The sequence below is a fragment of the Pezoporus wallicus genome, unplaced genomic scaffold, assembly GCF_028554395.1.
Source record: "Pezoporus wallicus isolate ANWC-B61680 ecotype Strahan unplaced genomic scaffold, APGP_CSIRO_Pwel_v1 contig_5485, whole genome shotgun sequence".
NCBI lineage: Eukaryota > Metazoa > Chordata > Aves > Psittaciformes > Psittacidae > Pezoporus > Pezoporus wallicus.
In genome coordinates this window covers 1419156-1441655 of record NW_026641550.1, presented here as the reverse complement: position 1 = coordinate 1441655, position 22500 = coordinate 1419156, and the positions used below count along the sequence as shown (strand labels likewise).

General features: G+C 50.3%; 1 protein-coding gene across 6 annotated transcripts in view; it reads left to right on the top strand.

Annotated features, from left to right (window-relative positions):
- The first annotated feature begins 1303 nt into the window (after window positions 1-1303).
- NFATC1 (nuclear factor of activated T cells 1) overlaps window positions 1304-22500 on the top strand; it is a 116633-nt gene continuing 95436 nt past the window's right edge. For 4 of the 6 annotated variants that reach the window (XM_057424232.1, XM_057424228.1, XM_057424226.1 and 1 more), the window contains exons 1-3: window positions 1304-1771; window positions 11273-12371; window positions 21655-21814. In XM_057424232.1, the coding sequence (XP_057280215.1) occupies window positions 1639-1771; window positions 11273-12371; window positions 21655-21814 (1392 nt within the window). In that variant the 5' untranslated portion in view covers window positions 1304-1638. Of the gene's footprint in view, window positions 1772-5826; window positions 6093-7474; window positions 7603-11272; window positions 12372-21654; window positions 21815-22500 lie in introns of those variants that run through there. The other 2 variants (XM_057424227.1, XM_057424229.1) reach the window with 2 other exon arrangements.

Genomic DNA, 22500 nt, shown 5'->3' with positions numbered 1-22500 from the left:
TCCCCTTCACCTGGTGCCTTAGGAGAGACTTCAAGACTGGGAACGATAGCTTTGGGGGTTGAGGGGTTTTCCCTCTTCTTTCCCACTCGGTTTTTGCTTGAAGTAAAAGCATCCCCTTTCGGTTTTGTTTTTTTCCCCACCTGAGGGGACAGCAGGGTCCGGTGGTGTCGGGGGGATGGCTGAGCTCCTGGCTTTGGTGGGGACTGCCTTCCACCATGATTTAGTGGAGGATCTCGCCCCGAAGGATCAGCCGCGGCCTCCTGTTCCCCAGGAGCAGACTGTATTTCGTTTATATTGGGTTTATTTTCAACCACATATGGGTGTCAGGCACTAGATTTATGATTTTATTATTTTTTTTCTTCACACACACCAGATACGCATAAAACCACCCCAGCGCTCAGCACGCCGCCGTCCAATTCCAACAGGAAAGCACGGCCCCCTCCTGCCAGCTGTGGGGGCAGAGGGACGGCGAACAGCGAGTGCAGGGAACGGGCAACGGGGCTGGAAGCGGCGGGGCCCCTCCAGCATCCCTCACCCCGGCGGCTCCGGCCCGTGTCGGGGTGTCACTGCCGCGGCGGGGGCCGGGACGGGGCATCCCGGAGGTAGGAGGCGGGAGGAGGAGCCGCTGTGGGTTGGAAATCTCTCCTTTCCCCGCTACGAAGTGATGAGATACAAGTGGGTTGCTGAGATATTTACAGAATAATAATAAATAAAACAATAATAATAAATCTGGAGCGACTGCAACCGAGTCCACCGGGTCTGTTAGTAATTTAGCAGAATGGGATTTTCCTTTCTCTCGCCTGCCAGTTGATGCTCTTTTCCAAATTTCCACAGCGGGGGAAGCCTGCGATTTTTTACATAATGATTTCAGCATGCGAGGCTGCCTCGCTTTTCCTTTTTTTTTCCCTCCTTCCCTCCCTGCCTGCGTCCCTCTCTCCCCCGTCTCCCCTCCATCCCCTCCTTCACTTTGCGACCCCGGCGCGCCACCCGCTCCCCCGCAGGAGGGCACCCGGCTCCCGCGGGCTGCGGGGACCCCGCAGGCAGCGGTGGGGCCGGCGCTGGGCGGGCCGGGGGCCGGGCGGCCTCCGTGTCCCCAAGGAGAGCAGGGTGGCGCGGCGTCCGGGGCCCGTCGGTGCCCGCCGGTGCCCGCCTACCGCTGGCCGGCAGCCGGCGGCGGGGCCGGGGCCCAGCTGACATCACGGGGCAGGGGCGGGGAGAGGGGCCGGGAGGGGAAGGGAGGTGGGGGGGTGTTTTCCAGCTTTAAAAAGGCGGCGCCGGGCGCGCAGCCCTGCGTCAGAGCGAGACTTCCCCGCTCCGCACACTCCCTCACCCCCGTCCCCCGCCTGCGGCACCCGGCGGGCGGGTAGCTCTCGCCGCCCCGTCCCGCCGCAGCGGAGCGGGCAGTGCCTCCGAAGTCCCCACGCACACCCGCCCTCCTCTCCATGCCCCGGGCCCGGGGGGGCGGCGGCGGCGGCGAGCTCCTGTGCCTCCGCGGGCGCGGCTACCACGCCGGGGGCGGCGCGGCACCGGTCCCCGGGGCGTGAAGGAGGGCGGGGGGGCGCGGGTGCGGGGCAAGGCGGCGAGGGGCCGGCAGCGGCCCGGGACGCGGCGCCGGGGTTCCGCTGCCCCGCCGGGTGGATGCCAAGCGCTGCCCCGCCGGCTGCCTCCGCGCCGTCGTCGCGGGACCCAGGCAGCGAGAGAGAGAGGCAGGCGGCTGCCCCGCAGCGCGGAGCCCGCCAGCTCGGCAGCACCATGAAGGCAGCGGAGGAAGGTAACGGGCGGCGCTGCGGGCGGGTGGCGGGCGGGCGGGCGGCGGTGTCCCCCGGTGTTTCCCCGCGGCGGCCGGAGGTTTGCTGGCGGCCGGTTGCCAATAGGTGTCTCCTTCGCCTCTCGCACGGTGCCGCCTCGGCAGCGCCACCGCTCCCGGACGGCTCCCGCCGGGCCTGGGCCCGCTCCCGATAGATTTCCCGGTACCAGCCCGTCCCGGCCCAGCGGGGCAGCGCGGCAGCGGTGTGGCATCGCTCCTCGCCGCCAGCTCGGGGCTACGAGGGAGCCTGGGGTCCGGTCAGGGGAAATCGCTGGGAGCCGGCTCGGGGATTCCCTTCGCAGCCCCGGTTTGATTTTGGGGGAGATCAGAATACACCCTGTAACTGCAGCCATCCCTGGCTCTTGGGAAATGAGGGAGCCTACTAAAAAAAACGGGTCCCGGGCAGTCCTAGGCGCTGTACCAGCGGCCGGCCCTCCCCAGCGCACCGAAACAGTCGGGCACGCCACGGTCGGCTGCGGGGCTCCGCCGCCCCGGGTCCCCCGCACCCCTGAGGGACCGGAGGAATGCTTGCTCCGCCACCCTGGCTGCCTGTCGCCACTTTTTTCGATGACCCATAGTAATCCTGCTGCGAAAAGTGCTCTGAAAACACAGCGGCAAAGTTTAGAGAGAGAAAGAAGGACGCGGGCGAGGGACTTGGGAAGCGTTTTAGTGGATTCCGGACTGAGCTTGGTCCTGCCAGGGGCAGCGTTTGGCCTTTGGAGCCGGGACCGGCTTCAGTCTCTCCTGTGCCAGTCGGGACATATTTCTGTCCCTGGAGCATCGTTTCCCAGCACGGCTGTGCCCACCGGCGAAACTTTAGCTCTTCTCTTTCCATGCCCGCGCCTTCAGGCAGCACCGCGCTCCGGAAGCGGGACCCCGCAGGCAGCTGCCCCGCATCACCTCCGCGCCGCCGCTTCAGCTGCGGGGCAGCTCCCGGCCCCCGATGCAGGACGGGGGGGGGCACCCCCTGCTTTCCTCTTCCCCCCCTCGCCACTCCCCCGGCTGCTCCCGGGGTCCCAAGTTTCCTTCCGATCTGGTGGTACCGCCGCTTTGCTGCTGCTGCTGCTGGTGATGTAGAGCGAGTTTTGGGACAACACTGGGGCTACCATGGCCTGCCGGCCTCGGGCAGGGCACAGCGAGCCCACACAGCGCGGAAAGAGGAAGGTGTGGAGAAGTGGGCCAGAGGGTCCCGTCCATGTCCGCAGTGTTTATTCCGCCGCGTGGAACAAAGGGGCTCCCTTCTATGGGTTTGTCCCCGGGAAGCAGGACGGGCGCTCAGGGCCCATCTTTTAACACAGATGTTTTCATTCCAGGGGTTCATTTCAGTTGACAGGACCCTGCCAATGCAAAAGCTACGAGCGTGGCTGTGAGTGCGGCTCCGCTTTTGGAGCATGCGAGCGCCTTTTGGGATGGAAGTTAATTACGTTTTATTTAATAGCATTGGCTTGCGTGCCTTTTGCACGCTTGGACTTCCAAGGGCTGCACGCACGGCGTTTCCAGAGTTCTGGTCTTCAAGGGCACTGAATCCCCTAACTTGTAAAAATTACACCCAGAGGCAACTGACACGTAAAGAGTGCTGGAGCCTCCTGTCAAAAGCGGAGGGATACCCCCCCCCCCCCTTTATTTCTGTGCCATTTCTGATGCCCGTGTTAAAATGTCGCTAGCCCTCGTCGCTAGTTCTCTTCCCTGCTGATGTATTTTGTAAAGGACTAAAAAAATTAGGCCAGCCAGAAAGTGTGACCCAATCCAGGAAACACGTAGGGGAGCCCTGCAAGTCAGGATTGCTGCCTGCAGATTAAGGTGCCCCTTGATTTCCAAACTACGACAATCAAAGAAAATACTCCATAGCTGGCTGAGCCTGGGAAGACATTCCTGCAAAGTGTCCCGGTGGGAGGACCCCGGTTTCATCTGTGGGTCATAGCGAGGGGTGGAATCCTTTGCCTCTGAGAATACCGCATTCAAGTTAAATACTCCTTCAGGCTGCAGGGTTGCAGCTAGAACAGCCCGGCCGCTGGGTCTCTCGTTGGACCTGCGTGGAGACCAGGAGATCCGGGCAACTCAGGTTAACCGCGGGTCTGGCTGGTGGGTCTGTCAGTGGGTGGCACAACGGCACCTGGAGGCAGGGGGATGGCCCTGTTGGGATACATCCCCTTCCTCCCCACCCCATTCATTTCGCTTTCCCTAGTTTAATGGCACTCTCCCAGTTCTAAACTGGCTTATTAACTGGCGGGACGTTGTTATTCCATCCTCACATGTGGCATCACTTCGGTTTTGCCTTTCCGTAGTACATCTTTCCTCTGTCTCCAAGGGAAGGATGCCAGTCGAAATATTTCATTGACAGCACTAACATTTATAGCCCTGGCAAATCAAGCTGTCCGTAAATAGTTTGGACAATTCAACCCTCTAGCAGGTACCAGACGCAGGAGAGGCAAAGGAGCAAGAGCAGCGAGTACCGGGAAGCTTCTCATCTCCCCTCTGGGGAGCCCCAGCAGGAGATGGGGAGCAGAGAGCAGTCCAGCACGGAGAGGTGGCCGGGGGGTAAGCCAGCGGCGAGGCGGCTGTCCCTCCAGTAGGCCAGGGCAGGCAGCGGGAGGCGCAGCAGCTCCCGCCGTCGGGGCAGGGGATGCGGGTGAAGCGGGATGCTCGGCCTCTCTGTGAGGGCAGGGCCCCGGCAGTCGCATGCGGAGGGGTTTCACTGCTGCCAAGGCGTTTCGTACACTACGGTGACTCCGCGCCGACACGTCGGGGAAGCGGCTGCTAGCGGGGGGACGGAGGGCAGCCCCACGGTTGCCTCACCGCCGCCGCAAAGCAGACCCGGGCCCCGCCGGGGTAGCACCTCGAAGTCGAGCGGTCCTGCGTGACCCGGGGGTGCCCCGTCAGTCCCGGGCGCTGCCGGTGCCTGCCGGCTCCTGCGGGAGGCGAGACTGCAGCGCGGCTCGTCCCGGCGGGGTGGAGGGAGGGGGGAGGAAAGCATAACGGGCTCTGATGGAAAAAAAATGTGTTTTCCTGGCACTTTGTAACGGAGATTTCAGCCATGCGCCTGGAAAATGGTATTCCCTGAGTTTATAAGGGAATACCGTTTCCATAACCAAACGCTTAGAAAAAAAATATTCCTTTTGAAATACGGCCTGAAGCTCAGGGAGCTCAAGGTCTAGGAGGGGAGGCCCTTTACCTGGCAAAGACTTTCAAATCTGTCAGAAGTGCATTTCTGAACAAAAACAGAGACCGATTTAGTTTTCCCTAATTGACTTTTAACCCGTAAAAGTGGGACAGGCAGGGGGCCAGGGGAGCACGGTGCCAGCCCCGTCGCATGTCACTGTCCGCACGGTCCTTTGGAACCCCCCCCCCGTCCTCGGTGTGCGGTCTCGGAGCAAGCACCTTTCGCTCCCCGGCGCACGGAGGCAGCCGGTAACGAGTCCCACTTTAATGCGCTTTTTATAGCAGCTGGCACTAGTGGGTGCTGCAACTAAATAAAATAAATAATAAATAAATGAAAGCGAAGCCTCCTGGCTCGCAGACGCGGCGCGGTGGGGAGCCCCGGAGGAAGCCTTAACAGCTTCCTCAACGAAGAGGGGGGACAAGCCGGTGTCCCGCACGGGCGGGCAGAGCCGCTCCCCTCCCTTTCACTCTCGAAGTCCTCCGGCCGAAGGTGTAAAGAGCCGCTCCTGCCCCGCTCCTTTTACCGGGAGCTCGGCACCTGCTGCAGTTGGTTACCACCTGGGGGGAGCAGGTGAAGTCCAACTGCCCGACTCCTCCCAGCCTTCTCATCTCCACCCCGGAGAGCCGGTGGTCCGGGGTCGCCTCTGGTAGTTCCCCGCCGTCTGAGAGGTGCTCCCCGCAGCACGCAGGCTGCGCTGTAGGGGCAGAGCCGAACGGGAAAGTGCGGGTGGCGGGGGGGCCGGGCACCGCGGTTGTTTGCATCGACCCGGAAACATCAACAGCAGCAGGGAGGGCGGATCAGAGGCGGCGGCGGCAGCGAGATAGGCCGGCCGTCGGGGCCGGGGTCACGTTACCGCCCGCAGCGGCCGCCGTCCTGCGCCTTGCCGGGGCTTGGCAGCCCGCTGCCGCCGAGGGGAAGCTCGGCCCGGCCCGCCGGCAGCAGGTGTCCGGGCACGACGGGGCGGACCCGACGGGGCGGGCCGGGGGCTGCGCCGCTGCCTGAGTGCCAGAGTGTGGCGGGGATCGCGGCGAGCGGCGGGAGCCATGACGGGCGTGGAGGCCGAGCAAGAGTTTGACTTCGATTTCCTCTTCGAGTTCAAGCACAGCGATGAGGGTAGCAGCGGAGGTGGGTCGCGGCGGGGGAGCCGGGGCGCCTCCGGGAGGGCTGGCGGAGGAATTTCCTGCGGTTCGGGACGGGGTATGTTATCCCCCCGGCCGGGGCGGAAGAGCTGGCAGTCCCACCCGGGGGGGTCGGCCCAGTCCCGGTCGGCGCTTCTCGTCTACGCCGCGCTGGGAAGCGACTAGCGGAACCGCGGCGGCAGGGAGTGAAACAGTGCTTCGGCGGCCGGCACTGTCCGCCGCTGTGCCCTGGCAGCACCCGGGCGAGCCTTCAAGAGAGAACAACTCCAGAGGCAGCCGGTGCCTGATTTGTGAAACTTGGGGATTGTTTGAGCACTCGAACCGCCGCGTTGCCCGCCCGCACGGCCATCCCCCCCCTCCCCTCCCCCGGCCGGCTGCCCGACACTTGCAGGAGGCTACCACCTCGCCCCGCTCTCACCGCCCCCCGAGTCCCTGGAGGGTGAACAGGGGGTTCTGGGTCGAGCCCGTTACTGAGATGGGCCGGTTCAAACGCCACATCTCCCCACCCCTCCCTTTTCCCCCGGGAGCTGGAGCTAGTTAGGCGCAGGGTTTAGCTTGAAGGTCATCCATAAATAAAAATAACGGGCCTGGATTTTTCACGAGTCAGACGGTTTCCAACTCTGGTGTCTCATCCCGGCTGCCTTCTTTTTTTTTTTTTTTTTTTTTTTTTCTCTCTCTTTTTTATGACTTTAAGAGTACTTAAGGTGGGGGAATGAGGCACAAGAAGTCTGGAATTGACACACAGAGAAAGTTGTTTCCTGGCACGAGGTTGAGTGCTATGGCATCAGAGATCACCATAAAAAGCACTCATGCAAGTATGTGATTTAACACAGCCTCAGAGTAAGGCTCTCCCTGTGTCTGTGCTTTATCCTTTGACTAAACTGAAGCAGATTCCCAAGTCCTTGCTAGCATACCACAGCCTGCCAGGATGCAGGTGAAGGTGTAGTGCCCCCCCTTGGAAATGCTCCCCGATTGCCCAGATCTCTGATAACGTTGTCAGTGTCCAAATAGATGTTAGGAGCTTCACGGGTTTTAGAAAAATGCGGTTTTAAGAGTTTCACACCAATCTTCTCAGGTGTGTCCTGGTGATTATAGACACCTGGAAAGTGGAAGAGCCTGAGCAAATTAAGTGTCAAAATCCTAGTGAGAAAAGTACCGAACTCCATCAGGCAGCTTTGAAAGCATGAATTTAAACAGACCTGGATGGGGCTTCATCTTTAAAACTGTAAAGTAGCCCTCCCTTTTTCTGAAGCCCTTCTGAGCTGCAGGTGTTCAGCATTCCTATTTAAAGAATGTAAATAAAAGCTGATGGTGCCCCGTGCCTTGCAGGATCAGCCTTTAATGATAGAAAGGAGTAAAACCTTTGCTCTGTGAAATCAGCGAGGGGAGGGAGGGAGTGAGTGTGAATTTTTCATGTTGTCCCAAAGTGAAATGTAATACGTGAAGAGGTGCTCACAAATCAAGGCGTCCAATTTCTTGTCCTAGTTATACTTAATGTAAGTAAGGGGGTTTGTTGGAACAGAACTGTTGCAGACCTGCACTGGTCTATCTGATAGTGGGGTTTGGCTCAAGATAACAAAATACATTGCTGACAGTGTCTTGGTAGTAAGTAATAAGTGCACGGGTTCTGGGGGCCTCTATGGATCACGGTCATGACAGCAACTCCATGTTAAAGCGTTACATCCTTTTGTCCCTAATAGCGCTGTTGAAATTCCTTACACAGCTGCATTCTGTTGAGGCAGTTTCATGCCTTTGTAGCCACCTCCATCTCTCATCCCTCAAGATAGGCATTTTATTTCTACGTGTCTCATTCACCCTGCTGAGGAGAAGATCAGCGTGTAACAGTGCTGACCATGAATGTGCATCGGATTACTTTTGTAAATCTGGAAATTTTGAAGAGGAATGTGTTTCTCAGAAATTGTAGCTGGTGGTTTTTAGCTCACACACCAAGGACTCGGTCTTGTTCCTAGTTCTGGCTTTGGGGCTTTTGTATTTGGTGGGCATACTTTTTGCACGCTACCTGAAAATTCAGGATGCCTAAATACATTTTCAGGGCTTTGGATCTCACTTCTTCAACGTTGAGTACTCTTGTGTGAGAAGCTGTATCACATGGTATTTTTCTTGGCCCTTTAAAAGTTGACTTTTTGTGCATAATAGTTCTAAAAGAGGCTGTTCCTTAACATGTGCATCAGGCAGACTCGTTGCTTGGAGCACTTGAGGCTGTCTTTTAATTTAGTTTGATTTTTTCAAATTGGATTCCGAAGGCTGGTCTTAATCCTTTATACTGCCTGTGCAGCCTGGGCTGCACATCTCCAGCAGAATTCAGTGTTTGAATTTCACCCGAGTCATGCATTAGATTTTAAGAGAACTGCTGGGTTCACAGAACTTTTCACACAGGTAATAATTATCCCTATTTATTTTTAATAAAAGATCTAAAGACACCGGTGCTGCAGTCAGCAGATGCTGTTGTTGCACCTGTTGGCAAAGCCTACCTGATGGGCACAGAGCCTGGGCAGCTTGCAGAGCCTGTGGTCCTCTGCCAGAGGCGCCTGGCTCCACAGTGGGGACAGGCTGGAGGCGGCACCCAGCTGTGCCATGTCACCAGTGCCATCTCCTACACACCAGGCCAGCAGGCTATGGAAGGGTCCATGGTGCATCTGTGGAAGAAGAGCCTGGCCAAGCAGCAGTATGGTGCCAAGGACATCATCTTCCTCTAGAGCTGGAGGAAGCAGAGAAGGGGTTGAAGCTGCCTTTAAGGTGATGCTCAGACCCTTTCTCTGAGCTAATTTCTACAACTGAGGAGGTCTTACAACTGTTGTACCACTTTGGGGTTTTGTTTCCATGAAGATTGAAAGGGAATTAAGTGGTGGTGATTGTAGTGACACTGAGCGATGTGGCCATGTGGCAGGGCAGCAATGAAAGGGGGCTAATTTTGGAAGGAGGGGGACTCTGATCCTCCAGGCAGATCTGCGTTTTGCTGTGACCACTGCAGTCGGATTATCCTTGTCAGAGTATCACCTCTTTCTCCATAGTTCCTGCCTGCCATGGTGTTGGAATAGAGTGTGAAGCTGCAGCATGTTTTGAATAATCCAGTTTTATTTTTGGCACACTCTGGTGTAATTTAATGACCCTTCTTCAGTAAACGGCTCGTCTCTGAAGGCAGACTATAGAGTGAGTTCAAAAGGTGGTGTTGCTCATCGTTCCTGACTGTTACCTGACATGACATACATCAGCTGGAACATTGCAGAGTTGCTGTGGAGCTGCGACAGCACATTAATTTTTTCTAAGTACCGTTTGCCTTGGAGTCCTTGCCAGCGAGAAAGGCATCGCTGGAGGATGACACCAGAGAGGGCTGAGCTGATAAACAAAAGAAAGAGAATAGCCGGCTGCGCTGGCGGTGCCAGCTCAGAGGCTCGTTTGCATTTGTAGCACCCATTGGGAATAACAGATGCAGTAATTACCACAGCTTTTCCTTATCTCCCTAGGGAAGGTGGGCAAGGGTGACTGCCAAGGGTACTTGCCTCCTGGGAGGGAAGAGGACAATTCGCCTGGCTGTGGCTAGGGGGAACAAAGAGTTTACCTCTGTCCTCCAGGAAAAGTGCCACTGCTGTGATACACCTTCAGGGAAGACTGATGTGCCGCAAGCACAGCTTGGGGCTGGAATTGGGTGCATTTCTATCCTGCTGAGAGGAACCTGCAGAACAGCATTACCAATACTCAGAAGTTCAGCGGCTGTTGTCCCTGATAGAAAGGTTTTGCTCTCTTTGCCCAGTAGGGCAAGAGGTACTGACATTTGAAAAAAAAGAAATCTTCATCATGAGGGTGGTGAGGCCCTTGGCACAGGTTGCCCAGAGAAGCTGTGGCTGCCCCATCCCTGGCAGTGTTCAAGGACAGGTTGGATGGGGCTTGGAGCAACCTGGTCTAGTGGAAGGTGTCCTTGCCCATGGCAGTGGTTTGGAACTGGATCATCATTAAGGTTCCCTCCACCCCAAACCGTTCTATGATTTTATGATTAGGGCCTCAGGCTCATGTGCTGGTAATGCAGAGCCTCCATCTATCAGAAAGCATGGGTAGGATGACTCCTGATCTCATCACTGCTCACAGCACCAGGGACACATTGCCCTGGATGCAGCCCACTGATGTGTCCAGATAGCAGAGAGACACATATGCAGCCCTCTGGAGGGTGAGCAGAGCTGAAGGAGTCCCTTCAGCAGGCCAGCAGTGAGGCAAGGCGGCGAAGGTCAGCTTTGAGATGCTGGTCCCCGCAGCGCAACGGGTGGAGGCATGCTAAGGTGGGGTTGTTCCCCTGTGCTGGGTCAAGGGGCCCATCAGCACAAGTCTGTGATGTGATCTGTCACCTTCCAGGTTTTCCACGCTGGCTGTGCAGCTCTGCTATTGCTTTTGTATACCTGCAGCTGTTAAATGGTTAGACCACTGGCCAAGAGCGCACTGCTGGCAGCATTCAATGTGGTGTGCTCAATAACCAGCAATTTCAGTGGAACTGCGGCTGTCATGGAGTAGTGAGACATCCTTGTTTATCCTTCACCTGGCCTCTGCCAATTGGGCTAGAGGATAAGTGGTCCCAGAAACCAGAGCAGGTCAATAGATCCGTCTTGTTCCAAAATCCTAGTTAACTGGAACCAGTTGGAAACTTACTGTAATGGAAATTTTGGTTTGTATAATTTTTGTAACAAAATGCAGTTGATCATGATTTTTGCTTTAGTCTGCCTCCACTTTTGTTTTTTGTCCTGTCATTTTTGCGTATTCCAACTTTTCAGGGAGAGAATTAGGCTCACTTACATAAAAGCACATCTCCTGGGCAGCATTGCTGTCTCTGAATGCTGAAGCAATGTTGTTAGAAGACTCAGTTTTTTGCTGTGAAGTTTCACATAAGAAGAGTGTCCTTGAGACAAACTCAGTCCATGTGCATCCTCCCAAGATGCTTGTCTTGTATGGTTCAATTAGTGCTATTTTCAAAGAAGCTAGTCTGTAGCTTCTCGCCTAGCATGGCATGCCTGTGGGCTGGATTGTTAAGGAGAGCTGTGGTTTTTTGTGTTGTACCATGTCGCTCCTTTCCAGCTGGATATACTAAGTATACAGCTGGTTACTAAGTGACTGCATTTGTGCAGCACCTTGTATCATTCTTGTTCGTTTGTTTTTTTCCAGAACACTATAATTACACATCTTCAAACGTAAATGCTGTCATGCCTCTAAATGTGGCACATTCCTCATTGTCAACTCCATGTCATGGCCTTCAGACATCAAATCCTGTCATTTCCGTTGTCCCATCGACAAACCATCCTTCTGGATATGGAGGACACATGGACAGTGGGGCCTCTGACTATTACCTGCCACCGAACATCAGACCTAATGGAGCTCCAGCGCTAGAGAGCCCTAGAATTGAGATCACTTCTTACATGGGACTTCACCATAACAACAACCAGTTTTTCCACGATGAGGTTGAGGAGGCCATCCCAAATGCCAAGCGGTCACCTTCCACTGCCACTTTGAACTTACCGAACATTGAGGCATACAGAGACCCATCTTGCCTGAGTCCAGCAAGTAGCTTGTCTTCCAGAAGCTGCAACTCCGAAGCATCTTCCTATGAGTCCAACTACTCGTATCCATACACTTCACCCCAGACCTCTCCGTGGCAGTCCCCGTGTGTCTCTCCGAAGACCACCGACACAGAGGAGGGCTACCAGCGCAGCATGGTGGCCTGCACCTTGCTCAGTTCTCCAAGGCACTCTCCGTCGACATCTCCCAGAACCAGCATCACAGAGGAGAACTGGCTGGGGGCTCGCAACTCGAGGCCTCCGTCCCCTTGCAACAAGAGAAAGTACAGCCTCAATGGCCGGCAGACCTCCTACTCCCCGCACCACTCCCCAACGCCTTCCCCGCAGAACTCACCACGGGTGAGCGTCACGGATGAGACGTGGCTGGGGAACACCAACCAGTACACCAGCTCTGCCATCGTTGCCGCCATCAACGCCCTCACCACCGACAGCACTATCGACATGAATGACGGGATTCCCATCAAGTCGAGGAAGACCGCCATCGACCACACGCCGTCCATGACTCTTAAAACTGAACCAGCTGGCGAGGATCACGGGACCATATCGCCAACTGCCGATTTGTCACCAGAAGACTTCTCCAGCTTTCAGCACATCAGGAAAGGAAACTTCTGTGAGCAGTACCTGTCTGTGCCGCAGCATCCCTACCAGTGGGCCAAACCAAAGTCTCTGTCTCCGACATCCTACATGAGGTAAGGAACCTCGACTTAGAGGGCAGTCCTGATGGTATCTTTATTGCATGCTTCATTTTTTATCTCCTTCCCCTTCCTGTCTCTGCTTCCTGGCAAATCTGCCCATCAATTCATTCCACTTAGCCATATATTGTGACTTTGCCTCTGTTGTTGATGTGGTGTGACCATGAGTAAAGCCTTGAAGGATTAAAGAGGCTGTTCTAGGAGCTGGCTGTGCATGGGTTATAACTGGCAACTGCTTCCCAGGAGACAAGCTGCAGTCCTGGCTGTCTGGAGATGGGGTATTCAGAAACTCATCAAGCAGCAGGACATTTCGGTGCCATCAAACCTGGGGGTTTACTTGAATAGTTCATCATATCTTAGTATGTTTTTCTTGCAGAAGAAGGAGATGGTTTCATTGTTGCGGCTGTTAGAGGGTCTTTGACACTTATGCTTTATAGATAGTGAATACAAACCAAATAGTAATATGGTTCTTTTGTGCATTACTTCAGGTTTTGCTTCACTTCATCTAAAAGCTGCTCATCAGCCTTCTTTTCCTGTCTGTGTTGGACAGTGATTTTTCCCCCCCCTGTTCCCCACCATTTTTTATGTTTAAAAAAGAAAACCTTATTTGTCATCTGATAATACTCAATATACTGGTCACATAGATTTATCACAAGAGGATTGTTGATAGGAAGCACCACAGAATAGCCAGAATTTGAGTTGCATCATTGCTTTTACTTTGAGTCTCAGTTATAGTCTTTATTTGAAGTCTCCTGAAGGCTGTATACACAGAAGCATATGGTGCAGGAAAGGAGTTTGGCTTTCCAAAAGTTCCCAGTCCCTGGCTGCAATGGCCACCCCTTCTCCTCTTCCACCCCAAAAGTAAACTTGGCTTCTTACTTTTGACAGCAAAGCTGTCTTTCTGAAAATGGAATAAGAGGGAACATAGCTGAAATGTTTTAATTATTGGTAACATTCCCTGGCTCTCAACTTGCCAGTCTGACTTTTCTCCAGCCAGCACCTCTCTGCCATGTGCCATCTCCCAAAACTGAGATTGAGGGGTGCACGGCCCTTCACGTCACACCATGTAGTCCTGTGGTCCCCTTCCTCATCATCTCCTCCTCCTCCTTCCTGCATTGCCCAAGTCAACCCAAGTCAAGGGCTGCGGGGCCCTGACTCAATTCAGTTCAGTGCTGGGAAGTGTAGCAACCCCTTTGGGTCTGGCCAAGCCATCCAGAGGTAAGCGCTTGATACCTTTAGGAGCTGGGATAGAGACTTTTAACATCAGACAAATCCGTCAGAGCCTTCCTGAATCCTTAAAAAGCCTTTTATGTTCTCCCACAGAAGTGCCGAGTAGCCCGCATTCATCGGAGAGGCCAGCTGTTGGCTTTTGAGTCTCACGGGGGTTGCTTTTTGCTGAAGACTTCAAGGGCAATAATAGGAGAGTTTGACCAAACAGGCTTTTATCTTTCCATTGCAGCGAGTGGCCCATAGGCACTCTGCTGCAGTCTGTCAGGAGGCACCCGGCATGCCTGTGCGCTAACACAAACAAGAAAGGTGAAGCGTACAGAATGGAGCCCCACTACGTTGTGTATTTAACATTTTTTTCCACTGTTTTGGTCTTGTATAAAATATGTTTCCTGGTTCACAATATGTTTCCATGTGATCTCATTAACTCGTGCTCTGGGGCAGTTGGAAGTAACTGTCGAAACGTGATTTTAAGTTATTTTACCAATCAGATACACTGACCGTGCTTCCTTCCACCAAAAATACCTCTCGTTTTATGTATATTGAAAGTGCTGGGCAAACGAGCACGGACGTCAACAGGATCACAGCCTACGCAACAGAAACTGTTATTTTAAATCTTTCCAAAAAAATTGGTTAAGAATTTGTCACAACAGAGCTGGATTTTTTTTCCTGTTATGTTACACATCTGTTCTATTTCAAACACGCGGGCTAGGGGGTGGGTTCCAGCAAACAACTCGGGCTCCAAAATCTACTCGCTCATAATGATTTTGAGATAACCAGATTTGATTACCTCCTCTGTCTCTTCCTGAATACGCGGTACAATTTTCATCAAAAGCCAGCGTGCCTTGGAAAATCACTAAAACCTTTCCCTCCCTCTCTTGCATTCCCATCTCTTTGGGGGCAGGAGGGAGGAGGCTCAGGCAGACCGTCGACTGCGTGCTGTCTCCCTTCCTGGGGTTTCATAGCAGGCATCACCCTAAAGGGGAAACTACCTTTTTGTGTTGTTTCTAAAATTGATGATGTTTTTCATTTATTGTAATTAAAGCACAATCTGCTTTAGGCTTTTCAAGTCCCAGAGGAAGGAAAAGAGTATATATAATGACATATTATATATGTACTAACAAAAGTATGATAATGCCTGCTTTAACAGAAACACAGCATTTCTGTGCCTCATGCTTCTCTTGGTTGCTTATGAGGATTGTGAGCTCAGAGGCTCAGCCTGGTCCCCAGGCTGTGGGCTCCTTGCAGCAGGTTTGGGCTCACACATCCCCTTCAAGGGCTATGAACAAGTGACTCTATTCCTGCATGGGACTTGTCACACGGGTGCTGAGGATTGCAAGACAAGGTGGGAAGGTAGAACCTGACACCGCAGCTGAGGCTGAGGCTGCACAGGGTAACCCAGGGTTGCTGGGGATTTGTCTTTGGTGCTTTGCTCATGGCCTTGCGCCAAATCTTTGGATGTAGAAAATATTTAGAGACCAAGCAGAGATTTCCAGGGGAAGTTTGGAACAACCCCTGGCGTAGTGATGGCAGTCGTACATTTCCAGACCAAAATGGGTTACCTAAATATACAAGTTTACCTTAAAAACTACTGGAGGTAAATCATTATGAAGAGAGTCAAACAATGGCTTTGTGAAATTCCACTTTGCTTTTAGTTCTGAGGTCTTTTTTTTTTAATTACAGTATTTATGCATTGCGCTCAAGATGCAAATGCAAGAAGTTTCCATCTTGGTCCCTCTTTTCCAGTTAATGTAGCAAATAGCTCAAAAAAAAGCACTCTACCAGGCAGTTATTGTATGAGCAGGTAATGCTCTGTGTTTCTCAAGCTCTTGCTGTCTCAGTTGTGTTCCTTTCTGTGATACTTCTCCATCACTCCTTAGTGCTGTGTAATGCAGAATCTCCCATGGGCAAAAATGTCAAAGATAAAATGGAAGTACAGGACTTCTGCCCTTGGTATGGGGGCAGGATTAGCGATGATTTCCAAAACTGAAATCCCTTTTTTTTTTTTTACCCACTTAGTAGCATGTCCCAAATCATCTGATATTACAACAAAAAGTATAGGCACCCACAAAAATGAAGGCTTTCTGAGTATCTTGCACATTTTTTATGACTTCCTCTTTAGCCACTGTATTTGACTAAATACAACCTGAAATTTCCTGGAGACATTTCCTTACTCATTGAAAAGTAACACACTGTAGTTATTTCAAGTGTCATCAGTTTAATCCAAGAAGTGTGTTTGCCTGTAACACTTGAGTTTACATTAAATGTAGAGTTTTTTGGGGAGGAGGAGGAAGAGAAATGATTGGGTTTGTTGGTCAGGCAAATGGCATGTGTGAGGTCTACCACACCAAAAGGAGCTTCCAGGAATAGACGCCCAGTTCCAGGTGCTTATGAAAGCTCCCTACTGTTTATTCTTGTATACTTTAAGTTTTTTAAACCGTCAGAAGCCACATTTTCTTCAGCTGCAGTTTCTTCAACCTCAAAAATACACATGTATGTTCTTGACCTCACAGGCGAGGGGTCATGTAGTTTTACATATAGAGGCTGTAGTTTGCACCCAGAGAATGTATGGGTGGATACCTGTCTACCCATTGCAAAAGTACATTTGGCTTTTACCTGCATCAATGGGCTGGTTTATTTTTTTGTGGATTTTCTGGATTCCACTTTTGTGACTATGACAGTATTAAACTCAAGCATGCAAAAATTGTTCATTGAGGCCCTGAAACATATGATTTCCTTAAAAATTGTGATTTTAAAATGCGGCATATCTGTTCCTTCTTTCTTTTGATTTCTGGACTTTCCAGATGCTCTGATGCTCTTGATGCTTTTTTTTTTTTTTTTTTTTAATTAAATATATATTTTGTTCCAGATTGTGAGACAGAGGACAGCCTTACTTGGGAGAAGTTAGTTTCTCCAGAAATCTGGGTTTTCTGAAGGTGGAAAAAGGCACCAGCTATCTTAAGATGAGAGAGTCACCAGCTCAACAGTGCCGGATTTGCTGACCTGTGCATTCATGGCAAACTTGCGTGTTTATGGCAAGCCAGAGGAAGTTCCTCAGACAAAGCAAAGGCAGGATTGTCTGAGCAAGACCCAGTGAAATGGGGACTTGTGGCTGTGTGTCAGTGACCATCTCCTGGGGCTTGTTAGTGTTAATTGAGGGGCACGGGGAGTGGAGGAGGAAGAGCCTGCAGTGCCTCTAACCTCCTTCTCTCTCCTGCTATATATTTATGCTGGATGGGAATATTTAGATGCATCAACAGGTTCGGTTTGCCACCACATAGCAGTGGCTTTTGATTGTGTTAGGTTGCTGTACCATAAGGCTGAAGACTGCTTGGGAGCCTGTGTCAGTAAACTGATTTGTTTGTTTGTTTGTTTGATTGATTTAATCCTCCCCACGCTTTCTCCTGCCTGTTTTCCAGTTCATTCGTACGCCCTTGTGAGCATCTTATTAATGGTCTTCCTTCACCAGCTCGTTTTAGCACCGTGTGATTCTAAATTCAGAACGCGCAGAGACACGATGCCAGCTGCTTGTTATCTCCATTCCTGCAGCAGTAGTTCCTTGTTCTCTCTCTAAGCTAACAAATGCAATATTTCCCATGCAAATTGATCTCTGAATGTGCAATTTCAGGACAGTGGTGCTAAGTATTATCTGGGAGTTTGATGACGACTCCCGTTTTCAAGACTTCAGCGTGAGGAACTCCAGTGTGCTGCGTGCACTCCACGGAGGAGCTACTTGCTCGGCATGCCAGCAAAACGCAGCCAAGTCCAGGGTGGGACACAGCATCTATTTTAACAGCTCGCAGCCAGATTGCTCAATTGTCATACAGGAAATTGAAAAAAGGAAAAAAAGAGAGCAAAATCTCTCCACATTAACTCATAGGTGAAATACAAAGCAGGTCTGTTTTTTTCTGACCGCTGTCAAGTTGGTGGTCATATAGGCATCATCGTTGTTTTCTTACTCTTCCAGAAACCACACAAGGATCTTTAGCAGCTATCTGCTCCGATGTGAGACATGGGTAATAAATAATAAATTACAACTCTATTTGCATTTGGTGCACAGTCGGAGCAGGGGCAAGCTAGCAGCCTGGTAAAAGTTTCAGCAGCCCTGTGGTTTCTCTAGTTTGTGTTTTTGTTTCTAAAGGAACACTCCCACATAGAAAAAATAAGTTTAGTGCAGGGCACCCAGTCTCAGCCACACTCCTAAGTCACTTGCTTTACTTTTGGTGCTGAAGCACACTTAACCATCCTGCTCTTCCAGGCAGTGGCTTATGCTCCTAGCAGGCAGCTATCTGGGGTAGATGACCCCATGCTGTGGTAGTTGGCCAGTGAGCAGAGTTAGTCCCTGCTTGATATGGGCAGTTGTTCCGACACCTTTTGCGCAGTAGCCTAGTTAAGGACAAAGATGTTTGCAAATCTCTTTTTCAAGTGGCCTTGTGCATCTAGTAGCTTAGAAAGTGTGACGGTAGTTTAATTCCCAAATGCATAGTAGTCACCTGAAAATGGGGCTCAAACACCTATGCAAAGTGTAGTAGAAATGTTTGGCTTTGGCTCCTCCTTGTCTATATTCCAGTGTGCTGCTTAGTATCTTTCTTTTTCTTTCTTTTTTTTTTTCTTTTTTTTTTGGTAACTTGATAAATCTTTCTGCTAAAAGCAGAAGTCAGCCAGACTGGATAATCTGTTTTTGATTTAATCATATTGTGTATCTGGTGTATGCAAAATAAATCACTATTCATCTGGTTTGTAATCTGATTTACATAGGACAGAGGAGTTACATTGAGCGAATTTCCTATAGCCTAACACCAGGTTTTGTGAACCTACCTTTAAACAACCAACCCTCATTACAGCATTTAGAAGGACTGCAGTTAGATTTATTATGGTGTTGAAAGGAATGGGGCAGGTTTTCAGTTGGTGGAAAATTTGATCTGAGGGAAATACACCAATGTATATTTGATAGGAAGACTGTGTGAAGACCTTTTATTTCTCTTCTTGACCCCTGTGGAGGAGCTCTCCTCCCCTCTGTGTGATTCTGGCTAGATGAGGTAGTTTGGGCATTTTCAAATTGATAAGGCTTATTTGCATCAACCAGGTTTGACCACTACACCATTTGCTTGGTGATTTTTTCCTTTAACCGTGTTTAGCTGCAGGAAATTAAGTGCACGATGAAGATAACCTAACATAGGAAATAGCTCTGACAGCCCTAGCCCATGACACTGTTAAATGCATCACTCTGCTTCCTTTATCAGGAAAACTGCCATTAATTGTCAATTTATAATTGGGCAGGTGGTATTTTGGAATTTCGATGATAGATTGCAGGCTAACAGCAAACTGTATTTTTATTTACAGGCATTATTTAAGAACCTGAATTTTACAACTCAGTTATACTGGTATTTTCAGGTGATGATTTGAAAGAATTCTGCTTTGGTTTTGGCTTGGTTTGTTGTTTTTTTTTTTAGGAGATATAATTAGTTATGAAACTACTTCTTGCTTCCATGTGTCTTCAAAAAAAAAATCCCTCTTCACTTGAGGGCTACCTGCTGCTGGTCAGAGTTGTCCTGTTTAATTAAGTTCTTAAAATTTCTAATCTGGTAGATGTTGTGTCTGCAGGAAAAAAAAAAAAAAAGAGATCCATCAAGTGAAAATTTACTTAAAACCAGAAACATCTGTTTAAAAATGTGTGCTGATCATCACCAGGAGAGACACAGCTGTTTTGCTCTGCTCTTTGTCATTTATCATTACTCAAATTTGGTTTATCCAGATTTTTTTTTTCTTTGACTTTTTCAGACTAGAGTGTGTGTACCTAACATGCTACGCAAGGAATAGTGGCTATAGACTGGTTGCCTGTAGCTTTTTTGGCCATTCCTTCACTCTTTCTTGTGCCGAGGTGTGGAATAGCTTCTCCTTGGCCCTTGGGTGTGTGCTGGCCATTTTGGGGGAAAGGTGTTCAGAGGAGCTCAAAACATGTAGGTTCCTGCCTCTAGGAAAGGCTGGGGCTCCTATGCTTGACGGGCACTGCATCCAAATTCAGGATTTGTCCCTGGCAGGGTCTTGCCTCTGCAGAGAGTGCCCCACTGGCTCCTGCTGGATCCAGATGTTCACAGGAGCTGGGAGCCCTCACAAAGACAACATCTTTCTTCTGGATGAGCTCGCATTTGGGCTGAGCTGGGAGCTGTATGGCTGCTTTCTTCTCTTTCCCTGTTATTTTTGAGGACGCTCCATGCCCTGAGGGCCGTAGAGCAGAGTAGTTGGAAGTTTGGAGCCTGTGGCTCACCAGCAAGCTGTGCTGGGGTAGCAAGGAGTGCCCAGGGAGTGAGGATGGTCCTGGTCCTCACGCAGGGCTGGGGCTTAGTGGCTCAAGCTGACCCCTGTAATGCACGTAGTGTGTGTCTGTAGGTGTTCAAATCACATGGCTCACCTTTATAAGCAGTGAAGAAAGATAATGTAGAGAAACTGGGCACCACCTGAAGTTGCATTAGTGTATATGCACACGTGCAGTTAGCAGATATGAGTTAAATATACCAGTGATAAAGGGCTGGATAAGCACTTAACAAAACCAAAAATCCCCTCTGGTTCAAGTGGTTAAAACCTCTGTCCTGTAGTGAGAGATAGCAAGGATGCTTTGGGGAATATGAGAGCTGTAATACCTGAGGATTTTACTCAGGGATATTAAAATATCACTGGGATATTAAAATAAAGTACTAATTCTCCAGCTGAATATGTGCTTGTAATATATTCATCCAGCGTTGAAGCTCTTGTGCATCCTTTTCCTCCCAGCCAGCTCATTTCAGCCGTGATTCACACTGCTTAGGCTGTCCTTGCACCAGCACTATACAGTGAGGAGCAGAACCAATAAATCCCCAGTGGCCAGCCTCCTTACACCCTGGATGAGAACTAACTAACTCTTTAGCTTCTTCACCTGCATGCTGCCAGTATCCCTGGTCTGTTGTGGTGACAAGAAAGGGTCAGAGACCCTTACTTTCATCTTGCTGATTGTGTTCTCCAGGTTGATGGGAGAGATAATAAAGTTTGATGTAAGAGGGCAGGGTAGCACATTGCAGTTGTGCCATTTAACTACTTGTAAAGGCTTTTGAAGGACACCTGGTGAGAAGAATCCACCAAAGTAAGGAACATGCACTGGACATAAAATCAGTCTTTTCATTGTGAAGCTTTTTGCTTCGATTTTAAGATCAATAAATTTGTCTCAGACCTACTGTTTCTTGTTTGTTCCTTTTTCCACTTTTTTCAACCCAAAGCATCAACTTGGCGTTTCTTACAGCTGAGCTCTCCTGACTGTTTTCAGGTGTGGTTTTACACTAAAAGTGGGTTTCTAAGAATGACACTTCCCCACTATCGCATGCTGTCAGGCCTGCTTGCTTGTGTGATGTTAATGAGTCCTTAATATTTCAGTTAATTGCAGAGTCAATACCGGGCTGGAGGAATGAGCTGAATTTTCTTCAGGCTTGCGCATCATCGTTAGTAGGATTTGTAAGCAAGTTCTGACTTCAGAGCTTCCTCCCTGGTAGTGCATGAACCAGAAGGAGATCGGCTTCACTTTGAGACTGATGTATTTTGTGTTGGAAAGGAAGCTGGGAAATAGCTTTTTTTCTTCTTCCCGCCCCCTGTAAACTGAGAAGATTTGTTGAAATCCATTAGATTCATTACAGCAGAACTCCTCCAGAGCTGGTTTGGCATTCAATTTCACAACAAGTCCTGTTCCTTAAATTCTCTGCATCTTTTCTGCCTACCTTTTTCCTTTTGGTTCACAAATCAATTTATTAAGATAGTTGTAAGCTGTGTCTTAACATTTTTCCATTTTGGTTACAAATTGGATAGTATCTGGGCCATCAGATGTGTTCAACCCATAAATCTTCATAAAATAACCATTACCTTCTAAATTACTTATGTCATGGCATTATACACATTGGTGAAATCTTAAATGTAAGATGGTGAAGGATGAACTGTGAAACATGGTCTTCAGAGCACTAGCGCTGGATGCTTGTGGTTTGTGATAGTGTACTTGATGTTAGTTTTTAATGTGTTTTCCTTTCTTTTGTAGCCCATCCCTGCCTGCCCTTGATTGGCAGCTGCCATCTCACTCAGGACCTTATGAACTGCGTATTGAAGTGCAGCCGAAATCCCACCACCGAGCTCATTATGAGACAGAAGGCAGTCGAGGGGCTGTGAAGGCATCTGCAGGGGGCCACCCTATTGTGCAGGTACCAAAACGTGTAACGAGAAGCACAGGTTGTTTATCTCAGCGCTCTGTGGTGAGCACCCTTTCTTCTCCAAAACTGGAAAGGAGATTTTTCCTGTCCTCGGAGGTTACTGTGTGTGCCTTGGTGCATATTTAAAACCGGACGGACCAAGCCTTTATTAAAAACAAGGCAAGAGCAGCCAGTTGCTCTTAGCAATGGGAATATGGTGTACACGGATTGCTGCTGTGTCCATGTACAACTAAGCAAGTGTTCAGCTGGCAAGCAGTGACCGTGGACCTATCTGTGCAGTCAGATTCCAGACATGCAGTTTATACTGAAATCAGCTGGGGACGTGCCTCAGTACATTTAGTCCTTAACTTGCAGTTGGATCTAATCAGAGCTGTAGCAGTAATGTGGAAGTATGTTGCTGGTTTGGATGTTGCAGTGAATACTGAGGGAAACAAGGCTTTTTGACTTTCTTCTGTTTAGTTCTGTAAACCCTTCCAGCCGCTCTGGAAAGCATCTGAGGTCTGAATCTAGTTTCACGAATCCTACTCAGCTCTTCAGTTACTGTATAGAAAGCATTTTAATTTAATAACGCTGTAAACTGACCCTTAATTCATTTATATGACTAGTCTCATTCATTTTTAAAGGGCTTTTCTCAGGACTGGGAAGAACAAGATTTAGTTGTTTAAAACAAAAATGTA